Genomic DNA, 18,207 nt, shown 5'->3' on the forward strand with positions numbered 1-18,207 from the left:
CTGTTTAGCATCTTCTCAATGTTCGGATTTGTTAAGCTTCCCACACCCTCAAGTTTCCCATGCCTGAAAATAGTTTAGCTCATGGCATTTTAGTGGACACGGCGCACATACAGTATACCAAATTTTCAAGAAGCATGTCATCATGCCAGATGCATCGTGTCCTTTCATTTTTGGTGCGCAGCATTCAGCACTTCAGATGTGGATGGGAATAGTTAAGAGCTGATCGAGGGTGTTTCCAGCCCACATGGTGTTTAAGCATGTGTTACCACTAAATTAGACTCCACAAGAGCAGCTTAGCCTATATATGCAGTTGGAAGGCATGAGATGTATCCGTGACTAGCTCTGCGCTTGTTAAATGGCGGGACATCTTCCTGTCCATCGCCTTTCTCTCTCTTACAATGACGAGGTGAAGACGGACGCGGCCCTTTTTAACAGGAAACAATACGCTGCGGCTCGAGATCAGGATGTGGCAGTTGTATGAAATTTGCTCAGTGGCCAGTGAATTTGAACACATCCTGTCGTTTCCCACATTAAATCATTTATCGAAAGGATCCCTTTTACTCTGGAAGCTACAGTGAATGCGTGCTGCATGGGATTGCTCCTGAGTGTGGGAGCCCTCAGTCCTCCTCAGTAAGGATGTCTCTGTGGTTAACAATGACATGTAGGTGAGAGGCGACGGCAGCGTCAGGAGCTCTGTGAGCCACATGGCCATGGGTGATGCGATGTGACGGCTTGTCACTGCGATGTTGGTGACCTGTGGTACGTCTTGCAGTGGCGTAGCCTCACTGGTGCTGCGGCGATGCCTTGGCAGTCTGCCTGCCTGCCTCCCCTCTCCCACACACACACACACACACACACACACACACACCATATTTGTTCCCAGGATCACTTCACTGCTTCACTGCCATCCGGGGAATCTGACTGCCAGGAACCACAGCTCTTGAACTCTCCCTGACACGAGAATATACTCAATACATATTATGCGCAATTAATTGGCCATTCAACCTACCTGAGCAGGTCAAGAATAATTGGATGGAATACATTTGTGTTAAAAACCCGCTTGACTAATGACTCAGCTTTACATACCTTGTCCACGCGCTCTCACTTCAGGATCTTATCTTTGTAACGGGTGTGCGGTGACTGTGTGTGGCCCCCACATATTTTTCGAGGAGCCTCCTTTAGCCCCGGAGATATCATATTAAACTCGTCTGCTTGATTTTGAACAAAAGACGAGGCAAAGCCAGAAGTGATTGGAATGCTGGCTTTTAATCTCTGCGTTTGGATTAATGGAGAGCCGATATTTGAATGGGAAGTGTCTCCAACAGGATTTTTTTGCGTGCAAGCTGCCTCCTTATTAAAATAGCAAGTTCCTCCATGGAATGTTGGAGCTGAGCTACATTTACTGTTCAAAAAAAAAAATGGCCTTCAGTAAACATAATGGATGAATTCTCTTCAAAGGAGCTCTTATCATCTCTTCCCATTTCCCAGAGGCTGCCACAAAGCGCGCTCTCTCTCTCTCTCTCTCTCTCTCTCGCTCTCTCTCCCCTTCCTTTTTCTTCTGCTGCCGCTGCTGCTCGTCCTTCTCTCCTGCCTGCTCTCTGGAGGGCAGCCTCAATCTAATACAACTGTGTCAGGAAGTGTGGGGATGCAAAGTGCTGATGAGCCAAAAGTAGCCCACCTCTGCAGTGTGCTGCTTCGTCCCAACACGCGCCAGCCTGATTAAGGAAGCACACCATGAACCTATATGCACATCCCTGTGCAACCGTATGGCACATGCCCTATAGAAACAGATGAAATGTGTTTCTTTTGTTATTGGAATATGTTCTGTTTGGGGAAAAATAATAAATCTCTATAACTTACTATGTGTAAAAAAAAAACCCGATTAAGTCCACCAATTTCGTCAGCAATTAAATTATCCACCAAAACACACTGAAAAGTGTTTTAATTGAATGATAAAAGTAGCTGCCAAGCTTTCAAAGCGGCAGCTCGTGTCTAGTACAGTGTAAACCTTGCTTCAATAGATCTCAGGATTACGAAATAACCAGCCCATTTTAATTCAACTTGGTGGAAGGGTGTGGCATGGGCCAAGAAGGAACCAATTCAATTTGGGAGAGGACTCGAATTACGGGGCGCAAATACAAATGATTCATTCATCACTTTAGTGAACATCGAGAGATAGACCATGGCCTTGGCAGAGCGCTGCAATCTGAGTGTACTTCTATTGCAAACATTTTCTTTAAATTAAGTCTCTGTGAGGCTTAATTAAAGCCCAAAAGCTTAATTGTCAGTATTGTGTCAACATTGTTCTCCTGTCGGCATCAACGAGTCATGGTAATTCTGTAACTTTTTTTCTTGTATCATCGTGTCAAATACTTTATGCACACCTTGCGGTTACCCGAAATGTGCTGAATAAAAAAAACGAGCCATGACTCGGTAACAAACAAAAGGGAAAAAAAGAAAAGAACCGGTTACAGGAAAGACAAAGCAGCCCGCCATGACCTCGTTTCACTGAAACTATAAATTGCCTTGTGAACATACATACTACCTCACAGCAGGATCAGCTTCCTTATCTTCGTTTTAAATAATTAAATTTTTCAAGCTATCCAGGATGATTTATTTCATTTCTCTGGATATAATATAATAGCTTACAGCTTTAGGCCGCGAGTAAACCCTATAATTAAAAAGAGCCCTCCACACTTTCTCACCATTCTGCAAGCAGATAGCTGGATTTTGTATGACATTGGCACAGGTCTGAGGGCTCTTGTTTCTTATCTGGCAATAACCAAGCTGAAATCCCCTCTTGAAACAGTATGCAACCTGCAGAACCGCATAAATATTATGTCTCCCTAGGAACACAATAGTCGTATTTATTCCTTTTTATTTTGGGACTGTTTTTTCCATGTTAAATGCCGAGAGGGCGGTTTCTGACTCTCACGGGAGCGGATTGCAACATGTTTCAGGGCTCTGGTGAATAGATTAAAGGCTGGCGAGCTCTATCTTTTGTAGAGCCACGCTCTGATGCTCAAACACAAAACCTTCGAACACTCCTAAACCGTATACCCTTCAAGCATGCGGGGCTCTGGGCTGGTGCCACTGGACTGACAGATGGTACCAGGAGGCCTGGTGTTGCGTCCCTGCGACGGCTCACCCGGAGCCCCATCCACAGCGCTCAGCATCACCACACTGCTCCGCTTGACGCACACGGGCTACCAGCCCTCCAGCTCGCAGGAATAGATAGCCTCCTCTGACATGGCCACGGTCGGGTTCCTCACTGCTCCAGTCAAAGGGCATCGATAAGCAGCATCGACAATGTAATGCTCAAAACTGAAATCCATTTGTGATTCGCTAAAATCATGTTCTGGGAAATAGTTCAATGAAAGCACGTAGTTTGGATTGGTTCCACAACAAGTTCCACCAGGTACCACTGTGGATACTGTGTTTTATTCTATTTACTGGAGCTGTGAGAAGTTGTTATGAGACATTTTCTAACTAGAAAGCACATTCAGTTGTTGGCCTTAACTTTTGCAATAATAAAAATCCTCAAATGAACACTCTGCTTGCTGCTAATCCAGATGTTGACAGCAGGTGAATTACATTTTGCAAACACAGAAAATGGATGTAAGCCGTTATTCTTTCATCTCTACGATGATCAGTATATAATACATATGTTTGAGCCTCTCGTGCAGCAGGAGTCACTTTCAAAGAAGTGCTTCAGAGCTACTAAGCTCATTAAATGTTAATCAAAAAAAATCTATTTTCAGATCACATGGAGATCTGTCATGAGGATTTCAGGCCAGCTAGGAGGCCACTGCTTCCGAGTGCTGAGTGAACAGGATGGTCCTTTCTTTTGTTGGAAAAGTGTGTTTGAGCTTCTTTTACATAAATGAAGGACACTCTCACGAGTGAAACTCGACTGCAGTTCTTGAGAAGCTTCGGTTTTGAATTTGATCTAAGAAACCGCTCTTGACTGGAGTCCATTTTTAAACGGCACAGATGCAGTAGTGAGGCAACCCGGGCTGTCTCACAATGGCTTTTTGCAACGCATCCACCGTCCTTTCCATTATTCATGATGTCTTTTCTCAGACAGTGCCTTGAACCACGAGGAGTACTGCTTGTCTGTCTTCTCCAGAAAGAGCCCTCTGGAACGAGAGAAAGTGTGCCTGAGCTGCACACACTAGAGGGCCTGTTTTCATCTGCATTTGGTGAAAAACAGATGTCCTCTAGTCTGTACAGACACAATGTTTAATAGTCTGGATTTTCGGTGAAGATGGCAGAAGGGTGCTTGTGAATGAGACCTACTGTGGCTGAACTTGTGGAACGGCTCCAAGTTAAAATGGTCTCTGTATTAACTTTTGCATCATACAGCCAGTCATTACATCATCTGACAAGATTTCTCTCTCTCGCGTCTCTGCTAAGAACTTTTCTACTGAGGTTTACTTTTGTGAAGAAGTATATGTAACTTCAAAATCGTAGTTGCTTTTCTTTTGCCAGCATTGCATTTTCCACTTAAATTTTGATACACTAAAGCCTAATGTTATTTAAATACATACATAAATATGTGCTATAGGCAAAGACTGAATTACACTGCACTCACAGGACCATACAACGTTTATTTGGAACATTAAGAGCAAATATTGAGTTTTGACATTAGTTAATTAATTACGTCCATTGTTTCGATTCATTGCAGCATTTCAGAACTCTAGACCTTGAGTTAGGTAATACATAACATTGAACTATTCGTCACCAGTAGTTAGTTAAAATTCAGTTGCAAATTTTGAAAGCCACATGTCAAACAAGAACATTTTAATGCAAGAAATGACGAAATTAAATGACTAAATGAATGGGAATCTTCTCACAACCTGCGTCTTTGATTGTTGTTTGGCTGAGTTTGTAGATATTTTCTACATTTTTAGATGGCAGGGGGTCAGTAACTACACCAGCAAAAAGAGCTTTGAAACTGTTGCACCATAAAGTTGTCTAAAAATAAAGGAAACAAACAGGTAACATGCACCCTCGCTCTCTCTCTTAAGCTGAACAAGATGGGCTTTTCTTCTGCGTAGTCCACTAAAGAAATAAATTCTCCAGCGTGTGCTGTATTGACAGAAAAAGCAGATTCCCTCCCGCTGTGGAGCCGTGCCGGCTGTGCCTTCATGTACCAGGATGCATTGCGCGCCACAGCATCCAACAAAAACTGAACACGCTGACATTCATTACAGCTGAAAGATTCCGTTTCTGTTGGCATCTGAGGGGAATTCGATGTTTGCTCACGGCAGTTCAGATTCTGGAGGGGCCCTGCTGGCCATATCCTCCCCGCTGCTACTGCAGCCTAAAGCCGCCTCTCTCCGGCTGAATACGGCTGAATATCAGTCAGCCAAAACAATGTCAAATCTAAACTCAAGTCTATAACATCCACTGCAATCATATTTAACATCATATATAATCATAACTCTGATAGGTAGCGATAAAGTTGCAAATCTGCTAATTTTCCCATTAAGTCTTTGCAAGTTGATTTTCCTACTGTACTAAATAACAACTCAATGGTAACTTTCACCAATCTATTTTCAATCATACTTAATGTTGGTGCAGAACACTTTCCAAAGCATAACAGTGTCTACTTCCTGAGCTCAATCCAAAAAGCCACTGGCATGATCCTCTGAATAGAATTGATCATTTCAATGTCCCCCTTTGAGTATACGCACCACAGCCATCAACATAGTCACCATCATCATCCATCAACATCTATTCAATATGTTTTCAACCATAATTAGCTTTAAGAAAGGAGGCTTGGCGAGTCACAGACTTATTCGTGCCTTGATTTAACTGCGAAGATGCATCTCTGAACAATTTGAAGCACTAGCAGAGGCAATGCCGACACGGAGTAGAAATCTAGTGAAACTGCAGGACTCACTCGCAATCCTCAGGCTATGAATCATCTTAATGTAATGTGTGCCAGCAGGTGGAGATGACTCAAATTTGTTCCCACAGTGAAATATTCAACACAATCCTCTCCTGTGTTCAGGTCGGTGAACAACCCAAGCAGTTTTGTTTCCATGCAGGCACCACATGAAAAGCTGGTCAGATAATCAGTCATTTTTATGTGTACAACAGATACAGCGCCACTGATAGACAATTCCTTACTCAGTGAATTAGTGTCAATGACTCATAGACTCGTGAAGGGAAAAAATCCACTAGTTTTTTTTTTTGGACACGACAATGATGATTTGCTCCTGAAAATGTATATACATTCTATTTTGCTATGTGTTCTATGATAACATGCACATGGTGTTAGGGTTTTATGGAGATGTTACTGAGTGGTTTGAGTTGTGAGTCATGGCTATACAGTATGTGCTTATTACCTAAAATAAAGGCATGGGGATAGGACAAAAGGAAGTCAGATATCTGCACCAGCATGTTGAGCAGAATCTCAGCCACAAAGGAAAAACTCTATCTAAGGAAGCACAATGGAAGAAAATATAATGTATGCAAATGAGGGAAACAAAGACCCTATTCTTCTCTCTGCAGTCTGTCGACTGTATCAGATTCCTAGCTATCTTCTCAGCCCCATCCACTGCGCTGCAACTACATTATATCAAACCATTTTGCCTCATTGATGCATTGCAAGTGTTTGAATATGGCTGTATATGAAATGTATTTGCTATCTGAATGTATCAGTTTTATTTCACAAAGTGATTTATGTCAGAATAAATCATTTCAGATATCATCACTGTTGTAAAAATCAAAGGTTATTCTACTGACTTGAAAACATTGTCTATGAATAAAAGTAATCTTCTTAAATGTCCCAAGCTGGTCGTGTGTGCAGCAACTATAGGCCTTGGAGCACATTTTGTAATTACAGTAATTGACATGGTGATACTTTGAACAGCTGGATGTAAAAAATGTGCGTGCACCCGTACTCTGAACTATCGCCATCATTGGCCCACAAGACAGCTTTTGAATCAAGTGAAATAATTAAAGTCTTGTTATGATTATTTTTTTTGGGTTCCTCTTCAGACTCCATTACCATGGAGGCCTTAAAAATAACACTTACCCAGTTAGTAATGAGTGCATGAAATGAAGCTGAGGTGAAGGGAGCAAGTATTTTCGCAAGTGTTTTTAAAACTCAATTCTGTTGTGTGTTGCAGCTTCAAGGATCTTTGCGAAGGAAGATTGAGGGACATGCACCAGGACACCCACCAAAGCAGAATGGGCTCTCCTGTGGTTTTTCTGGATCAGACTTGAAGCGGGTCCGTGTGGATACCGGTGGTCTAGGACACGGGGCCTGCAACCACAACTTAACCCAGTCTCATTCTCTGCAAGGGTCCTCGTCCATGGGCATGCAGAGGAAGAACTACATGATGCCCCATGGTGTGGGCTCGGACATATTCAACATGACCCTGAAAGAAATGAAAAAAGAGCCCATTGAGGTCCAGTCTTGTGGTCAGTCTAATGCAGAGATGATTTTTGACTTCAAAGATGAAGGTGGTGGTCAGATTGACCCAGACCTCCAGGATCTCTTTGATGAGCTGACAAAGAGTGTGCCAACGCTGAATGACCTGGAGTTCGAGAAGATGCTGAAGCAGGATGATACGTTCGGTTTGGATCTAGGTCGGCCAAGCTCAGCGGGAACAGCTGCCAGTCTGTGTTCCCCCATGGATAAGCCGATAAAGATGGAGCACTCCCCAGATTTTGGCCATGTTCACGGTGGCTCGCCACAGCTTCGACCAGCCTCGGCAGGACCTTCTTTCACGTTGACCAACACCTCTTCTACCACCACGTCGCAGAAAGCCGTCACTCAGGCGGGCCACCCCAGGGCCCTGCCCTGCTGGCCAGAAATATCCCACGCGGAGCAGCTGAAGCAGATGGCAGCAAACCAGCAGCAGCCGAGCTCTCTGCTCCATCACCACCACCAGACACCACCTGCAGGATTGAACAACTGGGCTCCTGCCATGAGCAGCCACTCCTCCAACAACGCCTTCCCCCAGGACAAGGTCTCCAGCTCGGCAGCGCTTAGCCAGCAGAGGATCGTCTCTCAGAGTAAAGGGATCAACAACTGCCTCTTCAAGTCAAATGGCCACACCGGCTCCCATCATTTGGACATGAAGGGTCTCAGCACAAAGCCCACGTTGCATTTCAGCCCCAAAGCACCCCATTCCGCCAGCCAGCCGATGCCCGTCATGGCAAGCTCGGTGAACAAGACTTCAGCCCAGCAGCAACAGTCGCCATCGACTGGCCAGAATCAGCCACATCCAGCTCTCCACTTCCAGAACCAACAGATCTCCACATCAGGGGCTCTTTGCCTGCAACCCAAGCCGGTTCCCGCAGGGCTGCCGTTCAAACTGTCACAACAGCGACAGGTAAGGACTCTGTCATATTACTTCACACAAGATTGCTCTTCGGTGAACACGTTGTATCTCTAAATGTTTTGGGAACAAATGGTCTTGGGCTTAGGTTGATGACTGGGCAGTTTTGATCATACTGTAAAGGAGCATGGGAACCAACTGTACGGTAAACATTCACCAAAACTGTAGTAGCAAGGTCTTCAAGTGACATATACAGTATCTACTTTCATGTTCAACCCTGTCGCCTACAAAAATATGGTCCAATACAACTTAACAGCATTCCCAATGACGTAAGGGAAATGTATTTTTAAATCATTTTAAACGAGTGGTGAAATGAAACAAAACTACTTGGGTTATGTTTAGGCAGCAAAAATACTTTGTTATGATTAAAAATAATTATGGTTTGATGTAAAATAAGTTTGTTATTTAAGTTACGGATTATGGATAAATTAGAATAAGTAAATGTTGACTTGTGGTTTAACACGGAACACGAACATCGGTCTCCTGGGTAAAGATCCTGTGCATGTTTGACCCACCTATCCACCTCCCTACAGAGGTTAGGAGTAGAGATGTATTTGTAATGAATTTAAAAAACAAACGTAATCCGGGAGAAAATATGTTTCCCTCAAAATGTAATTGACAAAGCAGTTTTGTTGTATGGAAAGGTATATTCTCTATTAAAGATGAGATTAGGCATTAGTTTAGCTAAGTGGCAATCACCATAATCTATATACAGTGCCCCAAAGGGCCTTTACCTAAATGTACAAATTGTATTCAGCAGATGTTGAATGACTGGCTTGTGTATTTTCCAACAGTCTATTTACAAAGTAAATAATCTCACTTTCTAGAATAAAGTCTAGTAACAGTCAAGCTGTTGTCCTCCTGATCAGCTGCTTTTCTCAGTTTGCTGACATCAGCCAAGTTGCTGTCTGCAACAGCAATACTGCAGTGCTGTTTGTTTTGTGACTTATCTCCATTGTTCTCGCTGCTCGACTGCCTTTTGCTGTTGTGACTCCCTTGAATATGTATTTCCCCTGAAAGTGTTTTGACGATGACACAGATTGCCAGAGCATGGTAGATTAACATGCAGGACTTCTAATTTCACTGCTTGTCATGGTGGCTCCCCGGCAGGCCACAGATACGCACAGTGGGATTTGCTAATTGGAGGTTGTTGGCTCCAAGGGACAAGTGGTGGAAAATGACAGTAATCTGCTTAGCCCGGTGCCGGAGGTTGAATCACTGATTTGTTATGATTGGGGAGATTTAGACCGTCCCCTCTTTCATTTTTTTGCTCGAACAGTATCTGTAGCTGTCTTTGTGTGAAATGATAATGCGAGCCACACAAGAGAGCTCTCATAACCTCTACAGATGAAGGGAAACGCTTGAGTGACTTGGAGAGGGTGGGAGGAGGGAGAGAGGGAGGGAGGGAGTTACTCATGACATGAAAGTAAACAGGATAGGGTGACAAATTCATCATCGCATATGGGTGAAACGGAACCCGTTTTACCACTTTACTGTACCAGGGAGACATCTCCACTTTAAACAGAACATAATGCTGCGCATGTTCATGGGCTGTCTTAAAACTTCCTTTAAAATATTCACGTTATCAGAAGCTTTATATGAACTAGGTTGAAGTATATGGAATCTTTCAAATTTGTGAATGATGTTAAAAAGTAAACAATTTTCTGTAAACATACAGCACATTTACTGTGTTAAATGTGTCCATTGTAGTAAAAGTGCATTATTATTAGTTTCTTATTGGTGTCGGCATTGGTGATGATCAGTAATAATATTGTTGTGGTTCTAAACATTAATTTAGCACATTTGAAACATAAATTCTAAGCAGTAAAAACCATTAATAATCAGAAATGACAGTTGTGAGAAAGGAGGAGACGAGGCCGAAAGTCAAATAATGAAAAGGCCTTAAATGGATTTTGATAAATTATTTTAAAAAGCAAACTCTTTTTTTTTTTTGCTAAAGCCCAGAGCTACTGAAAGTAAAAGCCCAGTCACCTTTGGTCTTTAAAATGCTGAGGACATGCAACTGTGCTCAAGTTCATAGCGGGTAAGGCTTGTGGTGAGACAACTTTCCCAAGGATGCTGTGTATTAATGTGCCGTTTGTTTGAACACATACCTGCAAACATGATGCTAGGGTTAGGATTGCGGACATATTGTGAAGAAAGAAACAAGAGCCACCGTATAGTTTTAGAAACCGATAATGGTGTTTGTCTTTTGCAGTCCGCATGGAAAGGGTTAAACGTCTAGCTAATGAGGAGGGGACTACTCACAGAGGAGAAGAGTCTCTTCCCACAGTGAATTGAATTAGTAATGCCAGAGAAATAAAGGTCCTGAAAGAGTGCCTTGATCCCCTGCGTAACACTAGCAACTAGCAGTGGGCTTCCTCCCACTGAGTGGAGCTGAGGACCTGTTTTTAAAACAGTCAGAGATGCGATAGCTTTGGTGCTTGCTTCTTACCGTTTTAATAATCGGTTTGCTGAGTCAAACATGACAGAATTCAAATCCACCAGCACTCTGCAGCTCCCCAGCTATGAGGTTACACACAAGAACAAGGATGAATACGTTCTGTGGCAGCTTACGGTAGAGGACACTAATGCATCATGAAGCTTGAGTTACTGTGGTCGGCTGTCGATGCCGTTCCAAGGACAACATGTAGCTTGTCACGTTAGTGTTGTAGCCGTGTTGTGTGTTTAAGCTACAGATGTGTTCATGACAGTGTAAACAGTGACAGACAGTCCTGGTGTAGTGACACTTACTACATGTCTTTGTTATTAATTATGTCTGAAATAAAATAGATTTTGAATTGCAGAACGCTTATTGGTTTCCGCCCCATTTTCAAAAGAAATCTTTATGGAATTTTCTGCAAACTAAATGCAACACTAGCGGTCCATACAGGTGAAGAAAGTGCTTTTTTAGGGAAGTAGTTGAACATAAAGCGTTTACTGATGGGTGTTTAATATTTATGCATTTCATTTGAGCTATTTAGTTCTATAATTGTAAGCACCTGAGCCATAAGTTGAGTTATAAAACGAGTTGAAACTTTTTGTATATTTGACTTCCAATCCTTTTATAGTATTACCCTAATGTATGTTTGATTACATAAATATTCATGTACATAAAAGAGTGACTTGTACTTCTGCTGAGCATAACACGGCACTGTTAGATCAGGTGAGGACAGACACTTGGCAGCAATTTCATGATATTAGCGATTAGCTTCAGCTAATACAGATTTCCATTCAAATATCACACAGGAGCTTGCACTTTGCTTTCTTCTTTACTTGGAATGTAGAACCCCAAATTACAACTTCAACTTTAAGGAATACTTCACTTTGTATATCAACTACTCACCCCGTGTTAAATTCTTGAAGAAAACTGTTTTTCTCACATGCCTCAACCGGTGAATGGAGAATGACCAAAAAAAAACAGAAACGTCTTGATGAATTGAAGTAAGTGGGGCCCGCTTTTAACAACGGCAAAACTATGTAAAAACATCCGTTTACAAACTCTCGCATAACTTGTGCAGTATAATCCGAGTCGTGTGCTCACTACGTCCCAAACTAATTGCCTTTTCATTCAAACCTTCCTATTTAAAACACTTCGGACTCGTCCGGACGAGCGCCGCGCCTGCGCAAGCGTGAGACTGTTTATGCAGTGTGTTTTTAAATAGCAAGGTTTCAGCAAAAAAAGCTTGGGAATTAGTGAGCGTAAGACTGGATGAACGAGACTTGGATTATACTGCACGAGTTGTGTGAGAATATTGCATTTGTTATTTCATCAAGACTTTGGGTGAGTAATTCCTCGACAAATGGTCATTCTGTAGATGAAGCGTTCCTTTTAAGACTTTGCCCGAAGTAAATAATGACTCCTGAGCTTTTGTTGGTGATCTTGTGGCACCGCACATCCCTCAGTAAGGATAAGAGTGGGGCCACTGGGGTTGAGCCTACCAGGTCACTCTGGCAGTGCTGTGAAGGGAGTACTTGTTTCCTAGGAAAGGGAGCAGCGGCCAAGTCCAGATGCCGAGGTGCTCCCCGGGGACAGCGTCCTGAGTCCAGACTGGCGGAAGTGCACTGTGAGAGCCGGCAAGGCTGGGCCTGGATCACTGTCGGCTGCCTGCACTGCCGCAGGATGGGAGACTAAATCACTCCGCTCCTTCTCTGAGGCCTGAGCCACATGTGGTGTTCATTAACAACAAGCTTGTGAAGAATGAGAGGGGGGAAAAAAACATGGAAAACAGCTTCATGACACATCGGGATGACGGAGAGGATTACTCAATTGTACATGCTCAAACACCCCTCGTTGGGGTTTTTCTTACAACAAAGATGGAATAAGCCCTCTCCAGTACATCTCTGCAGGGAAAATGTATGTGATGGTCACAATTTCCCACAGTCTCGATAACTGGATACAGTGAATCAAAGCCAGTGACCGCTTTCTAGCGTAACAGGAGAAACCACTATTGTGATGTTTTAGACCCTGTGTAACCTCATTGCCATGCTTGGTTTGCTGTCTGGGTTGAACCTGGCAAGAAAGTGAGTATTCGCTCATGTGGCAATGGCTTGTGACTCCTGATGAGTTTCAACTTCCCTCGTTCTCGAACCCTGTCTTGTTAGTTCTCCAAATTTCAGCCCCATTCATTATTATTCTCACACATACACAAACTTCCCTCTATTTCGTTTCTGTTTTTCTCTCTGCGACCACAAAGTCACCACCCTGTCGGGATTCATCCTCTGCATCTGTCTAAGTAATAGCTTCTGCTAAATGCACCGTTGGATTTCTAATCCATTTCACCCTGGGAAACATTTTAAGTCAACACAATGACTGACATTGTATACACACAGCGTGTGTTGACTCGCGTTTGGTGCACATTAACCTCCTTCATGACAACACACTTGGTTGAAGCTTGAGCGTAGTGAGAGTGTCCTTGTGTCCACAAGAAAGGTTTTACTTGGAGCTCTTGAATGGTCTGACCAGCTGCCTGAAAAAAGCTAAGAAAAATATGCACTACAGGGACGTATAACATCTCAAACACCGTGATCGGGAAAGTGTATCTGCAAAAGCGTAGGCTCAGACTTAAAAGAAAAAGCTAGTAGAACTTAATTTCGTTTTGAGTGCTGCCAACTACAACATTTTAATCTGTGATAGTGTCAGGAGCCAAATGGGTTTCTAGTGGATGGAATGCCTCGTTGCCAAACGCAACACAGTGATCAGTAAAGGAGAGCTTATTAAATGGAGGTAGTCATGGTGCTGACGCTTAACTCGCCATTGGCACACATTTCCTGCTGTCTCAGGGATTCTTTCCACTCTCTTTAGACACAATTATCAAGGGAGAAGCAGGCCCTGAGGAGAGCTTGTGTGCCCCCCTTCCCGAAAAATGCCTCTTTCAAAGTCTCCCTTTTTCATCTGCAGAGGGAGTAGCCTTGACCACATTCTGGAGGTTGAATAGCATCTTTGACCCAGATCTATGATGCCTTGTAGAGTTCTGCCCTCTAGTGGTCAAGACACATTGTTGCGTTCTTTTGGTTTTGTGTTTTTCGAAAACAGCTTTCATAGCACTTGACTCCAAACTGCAAGTATTCAGCAGAGAAGATGAATTCCTAAATAAAAAGGTCTACTGATACGAGTATTAAACCATCATTTGTCTCTTCTTCTCAGGGTGTTCCTCCTGTTCCGAGGCTGCCCACCAATGGAAACTTAGGAGTCATGTCAACCCAGTCGCAGCCCCGGGTCCCGGCCCCCAACAACCAGCAAAAGGGCCCAGCCAAAACTCAGGCCATGCAGAGGCAGCTTAATCAACAACAGCACACCATCAGCAATTCAGTAAGCTACTTCTTAAAATCATACAGCTTTCACCAATTAGTAAGCAGCTCAGCCTTTGTGAGAATTTGGTACAGTTGATTAATCACGCAATCTGTATTCACAACTTTGTGTTTCCTGTTAAGGACAAAGACAATGCGCACGATCAGTTCAATCGTCATCTCACAAGACCGCCGCCTGATTACAAGCAGTCAAGAGGGATGGGAGTTCAGCAGGGAAACATCTTCACAGGTACTGCACAGTTCTGATGAGTCAAAAATGCTTGAAATGCTGACGAGGGGGCCACTGTAATCATTTCTTTCTTGATATCTCTCTAGGTCAAAATTCCTCCCAGTCTTCCAGCAATGGCCCTGAGAATGACATACAGTCCATGTCTTGTCACCTCCCAAGTGGGCCTGGTTCAAAGATGAGTCTGTCGGACCGCAGATTCGGTATTGCGACCGACTGTCGTCCGACTTCTTGTATCGGCCAATTCCAGCAGCATAACAATCAGAATCAAATTGGACTAAATCTAAATAAATCTAGGTTCCTGGGTCCGAACACTCATGGAAATTCTTTTGGGATGAACAATGTAGCAGGTGTACAACACCCAAGAACCACAGCTGACCTGCATTCCTCGGGGGTACCAGGACAGGGTCTTGGAGGCTTGATGAAAAATGTCAACATGGGCTGGGGCTCGGCCAACAAGCAAGTGACAACTGGACTTGGTGTTAGGCGGCTACCCAATCCACTTCAGTCTCAGGGTGCGCAGCTGGACATGCCAAACCTCCCATACCAACAGAGGATCATAGGCCCTCCCAACCAGGTAGCACCAGACATTGGGATGCTCCCTCTTAACCCTTCGATAAGAGACACAGGCCCAATGATGGGATCTCCATCAGCAGTGGGGAACCTGAACCAGGCCTCTCCTGAACAGAGGGTACCAGCAGGCCACTTTGCAGAGCCCAGTCCCAGCAGCTACCAGAATAACCGAGCCAGCAGACTGACCTTTGACTTCCTCCCCGAGGGCGATAACACAGTTCCAGGGATCAACACAGACTCAGACTTCATAGACTCTCTGCTCAAGTCTGGCTCTGGGAATGACGATTGGATGAAAGATATAAATTTGGATGAGATTCTGGGCAGTCACTCTTGAATTTGCGTCACATATTGCTAAAGATCAAGCCGCTGCTCACCGTATAGAGGTTATGGATGAAAAGGTGTAAGCAGAAACATTTGTAAATAATGTTAAAATGGAATTTTATAAACTCATATTTGTTATCCAACTATAGTGTTTTGTATTGTATTTACTGTGAAATGAATTTGTCTTCTGTCCGTAGTACTCTGCATATTTTATTCCTGGTATATTGGCCAAGAAACTACCTTTCTTTGCGGTCACTGTTTCTGTGGTGTGTTTGTCATACTCATGCTGTACTGCTGTATAGGATCAAATACCAAATTCACACTGTGGAAAGAAAACATCGCTGTGTTGCTTTTCAAGTTCTTGTTGATAATCCAAGTTAAGTTTCTAAATCTGCATCCACTATATAGCATGATATGGTATTTACCTTCAGACGTTTTGCTACCATACAATACAGAGAATCTTGCCACAACAAATGTTTTCTTACTTATTTGGTCAAGCTTTTTCATCTGTGGTAGTTTTTGATGCAACTTAAGTAGTGTAACTATTCTTTTTTTCTTCATGTGATATTTAATAATTATTGGGATAGTAATGTGACATTATGATCATGAACATACATGTAATTAATAAAATTGATTTCAATAAATGAATAAATAAAAAGTGCTGTTTTGGAGCCCTATTTAAATGATATGAAGTGCATGGTGCAAGAGCATTTTTGGCGTTTCCAACTCTCCTTTTTCTAGTTAAACGCCACAATCTGGGCCAAACATATATATTTTTAGTCTCTTAATTAGTCATATGTGTGTTTTGGGTACAACACAAAGTAAACCAATTTCAGTGTCATCTTCCCGTTAGAAGCACATTGATCTTTTACTTGCGGGTTCGGTCAAATTGGAGAAGCGAGCAGTTTTATGCAGGCAAACTGTTGTTTTTAAAAGATGAAACTAAACAAATATGAATTGAAGTAGAACATTTTGTCAAAAACATGAAGAGAATTTTGGAAATGATTACATCCATCTTTTTATCAATACATTTTGACTTTCCATTTCTGTTAAAGCTCTGGAGTTAATAGATCATATTAGACCACATGAGTGGAAACAATCCTGCACTTCCACCACAGCAATGTAATTCTGCAAATAATATTATACTAATGATATTGGTGTAGCCTTATCTTTATCTGCAACTGTGCAGAAATACCGCTTTTACAGTTTTTTTCAACTTCCGACACTAAAAGATGCACGTTTTCTGCTTGGAGACCTATTTGCAACTTAACATGCCACTTTTTTTAAACAGACTGAACACAATTCTAAACATAAGACACAGGAATCTGACATTACTCTTTCAAAACACTGCCATTCAAAATGCCACACCCATAGACCAATTGGCTAATAACGTGCCATCTGACCAAGCAATGTATTGCTCGTCAATCAGGGTGTAAGCACTTCAAAACGATACCACAGGTGGATACCGGTTCACACCAACGATGGAAACCTACAACTGCAGCAGGAAGCAGTTAGCAATTGAATGTACGTAACTAATTCATGATTTCTGTTTTTGCTGTGTTTATGCACTATTCTATTTAGAGGATGTTTTGTTCTGCTTTTCGGAGCAAAATGCACTTCACTCAATATCTGTAAAATGTCAATTACAGACTATCATTAGAAAAGTAATTAGTAAAAGTGTTTTAGATTGAGCATGGCAGTGTGAAACTGGTTCAAACTGAATCAGAGTGCGAACCATATGTGTGCCATATGGGGACACAATTGGGTTTACTTTTTATATATTTTTATATAGTTTTGAGTGACGTTTTTAATGTTTTCAAAAGATCATACGTGTTCTGCTACTTATGTGTGTGGATTGTGTGAAGCGATGAGCCCAGCTTTCAAAATCGTGCTTAAACAATCGTAAAAAAAACTATGAAGAATGAATAGACCTGCAAGAAAGATGTGCTGCATTCAAATGTTGATTCAGAATGACCCAATCAAAGAGTCTATCACTACCCTAGACTTGTTTTTAATGATTAGTTCCATATGCTGTTTACTGATTGGAATGACAGTTGCTTTGCAACGGTATGCGGTGCAAAGACCTACTGTTCTTTAATGGAGAATAACACAAAGATCTTCGACTAGAGAAACTCCTCTCCTCGCTATTTGTTTTACTGGCTTCATGGTTCACGGCTTGTTACCAGACTCAATGCTGTCTGTTCTCTTAGTGCCAGTCATTAAAAACAAAGCTGGTAAAATATGTAGCCTAGAGAATTACAGGCCCATTGCTTTGGCCAGCGTACTGTCAAAAGTCCTGGAGAGAATCCTGCTGTACAGAATACAGGACTTCATCACCTCCACAGAACCAGTTCGGCTTCAAAGCCAAACATGGCACTGACTTGTGTATATATGCCTTAAAGGAAACTGTAAACAAATACAGGTCAAAACTCATCACTTCTTATGTGTTTTATTGATGCCTCCAAAGCTTTTGATCGTGTTAATTATAGTAAATTCTTTTTTAAACTGAGCCAAAGAGGTGTCCCCACATACATTGTGAGAATTCTGGCTTACTGGTATGCGCACCAGAGTATGCAAGTAAAATGGGGTAAAAGTGTGTCAGCCCCATTTGGGGTTAGCAATGGTGTCAGACAAGTTCTGTTTAATCTGTATATTGATGATCTCTCCAAGCAACTGAAAGCCTGTAATACTGGTGCATGATTGGAAATACTCTGGTTAATCACATCATGTATGCAGATGATCTGGTGATCTTTAGTCCTTCTAGCGCTGGTCTTCAGCAGCTCCTCACTATATGTACTGTGTGAACATGACATCAAATACAGCGCCAGTAAGAGTGCTATCCTGATCTGTAGAACTAAAGAGGACAAATGTCTAAACTTCCCTGACTTCAAATTGTCTGACAATAATCTTGGTGTC

General features: G+C 42.5%; 1 protein-coding gene across 1 annotated transcript in view; it reads left to right on the forward strand.

The window, feature by feature from the left end:
• Window positions 1-15,888, forward strand: part of maml2 (mastermind like transcriptional coactivator 2) — a 34,234-nt gene extending 18,346 nt beyond the window's left edge. The window contains exons 2-5 of the mRNA XM_079271261.1: window positions 7,143-8,354; window positions 14,008-14,172; window positions 14,295-14,400; window positions 14,487-15,888. Coding sequence (XP_079127387.1) covers window positions 7,143-8,354; window positions 14,008-14,172; window positions 14,295-14,400; window positions 14,487-15,304 — 2,301 coding nt within the window. The 3' untranslated portion in view covers window positions 15,305-15,888. The remainder of the gene's footprint in view (window positions 1-7,142; window positions 8,355-14,007; window positions 14,173-14,294; window positions 14,401-14,486) is intronic.
• The last annotated feature ends 2,319 nt before the right edge of the window (window positions 15,889-18,207 follow it).

Source organism: Melanostigma gelatinosum (genome assembly GCF_949748355.1).
Source record: "Melanostigma gelatinosum genome assembly, chromosome: 7".
In the NCBI taxonomy this organism is placed as follows: Eukaryota; Metazoa; Chordata; class Actinopteri; order Perciformes; family Zoarcidae; genus Melanostigma; species Melanostigma gelatinosum.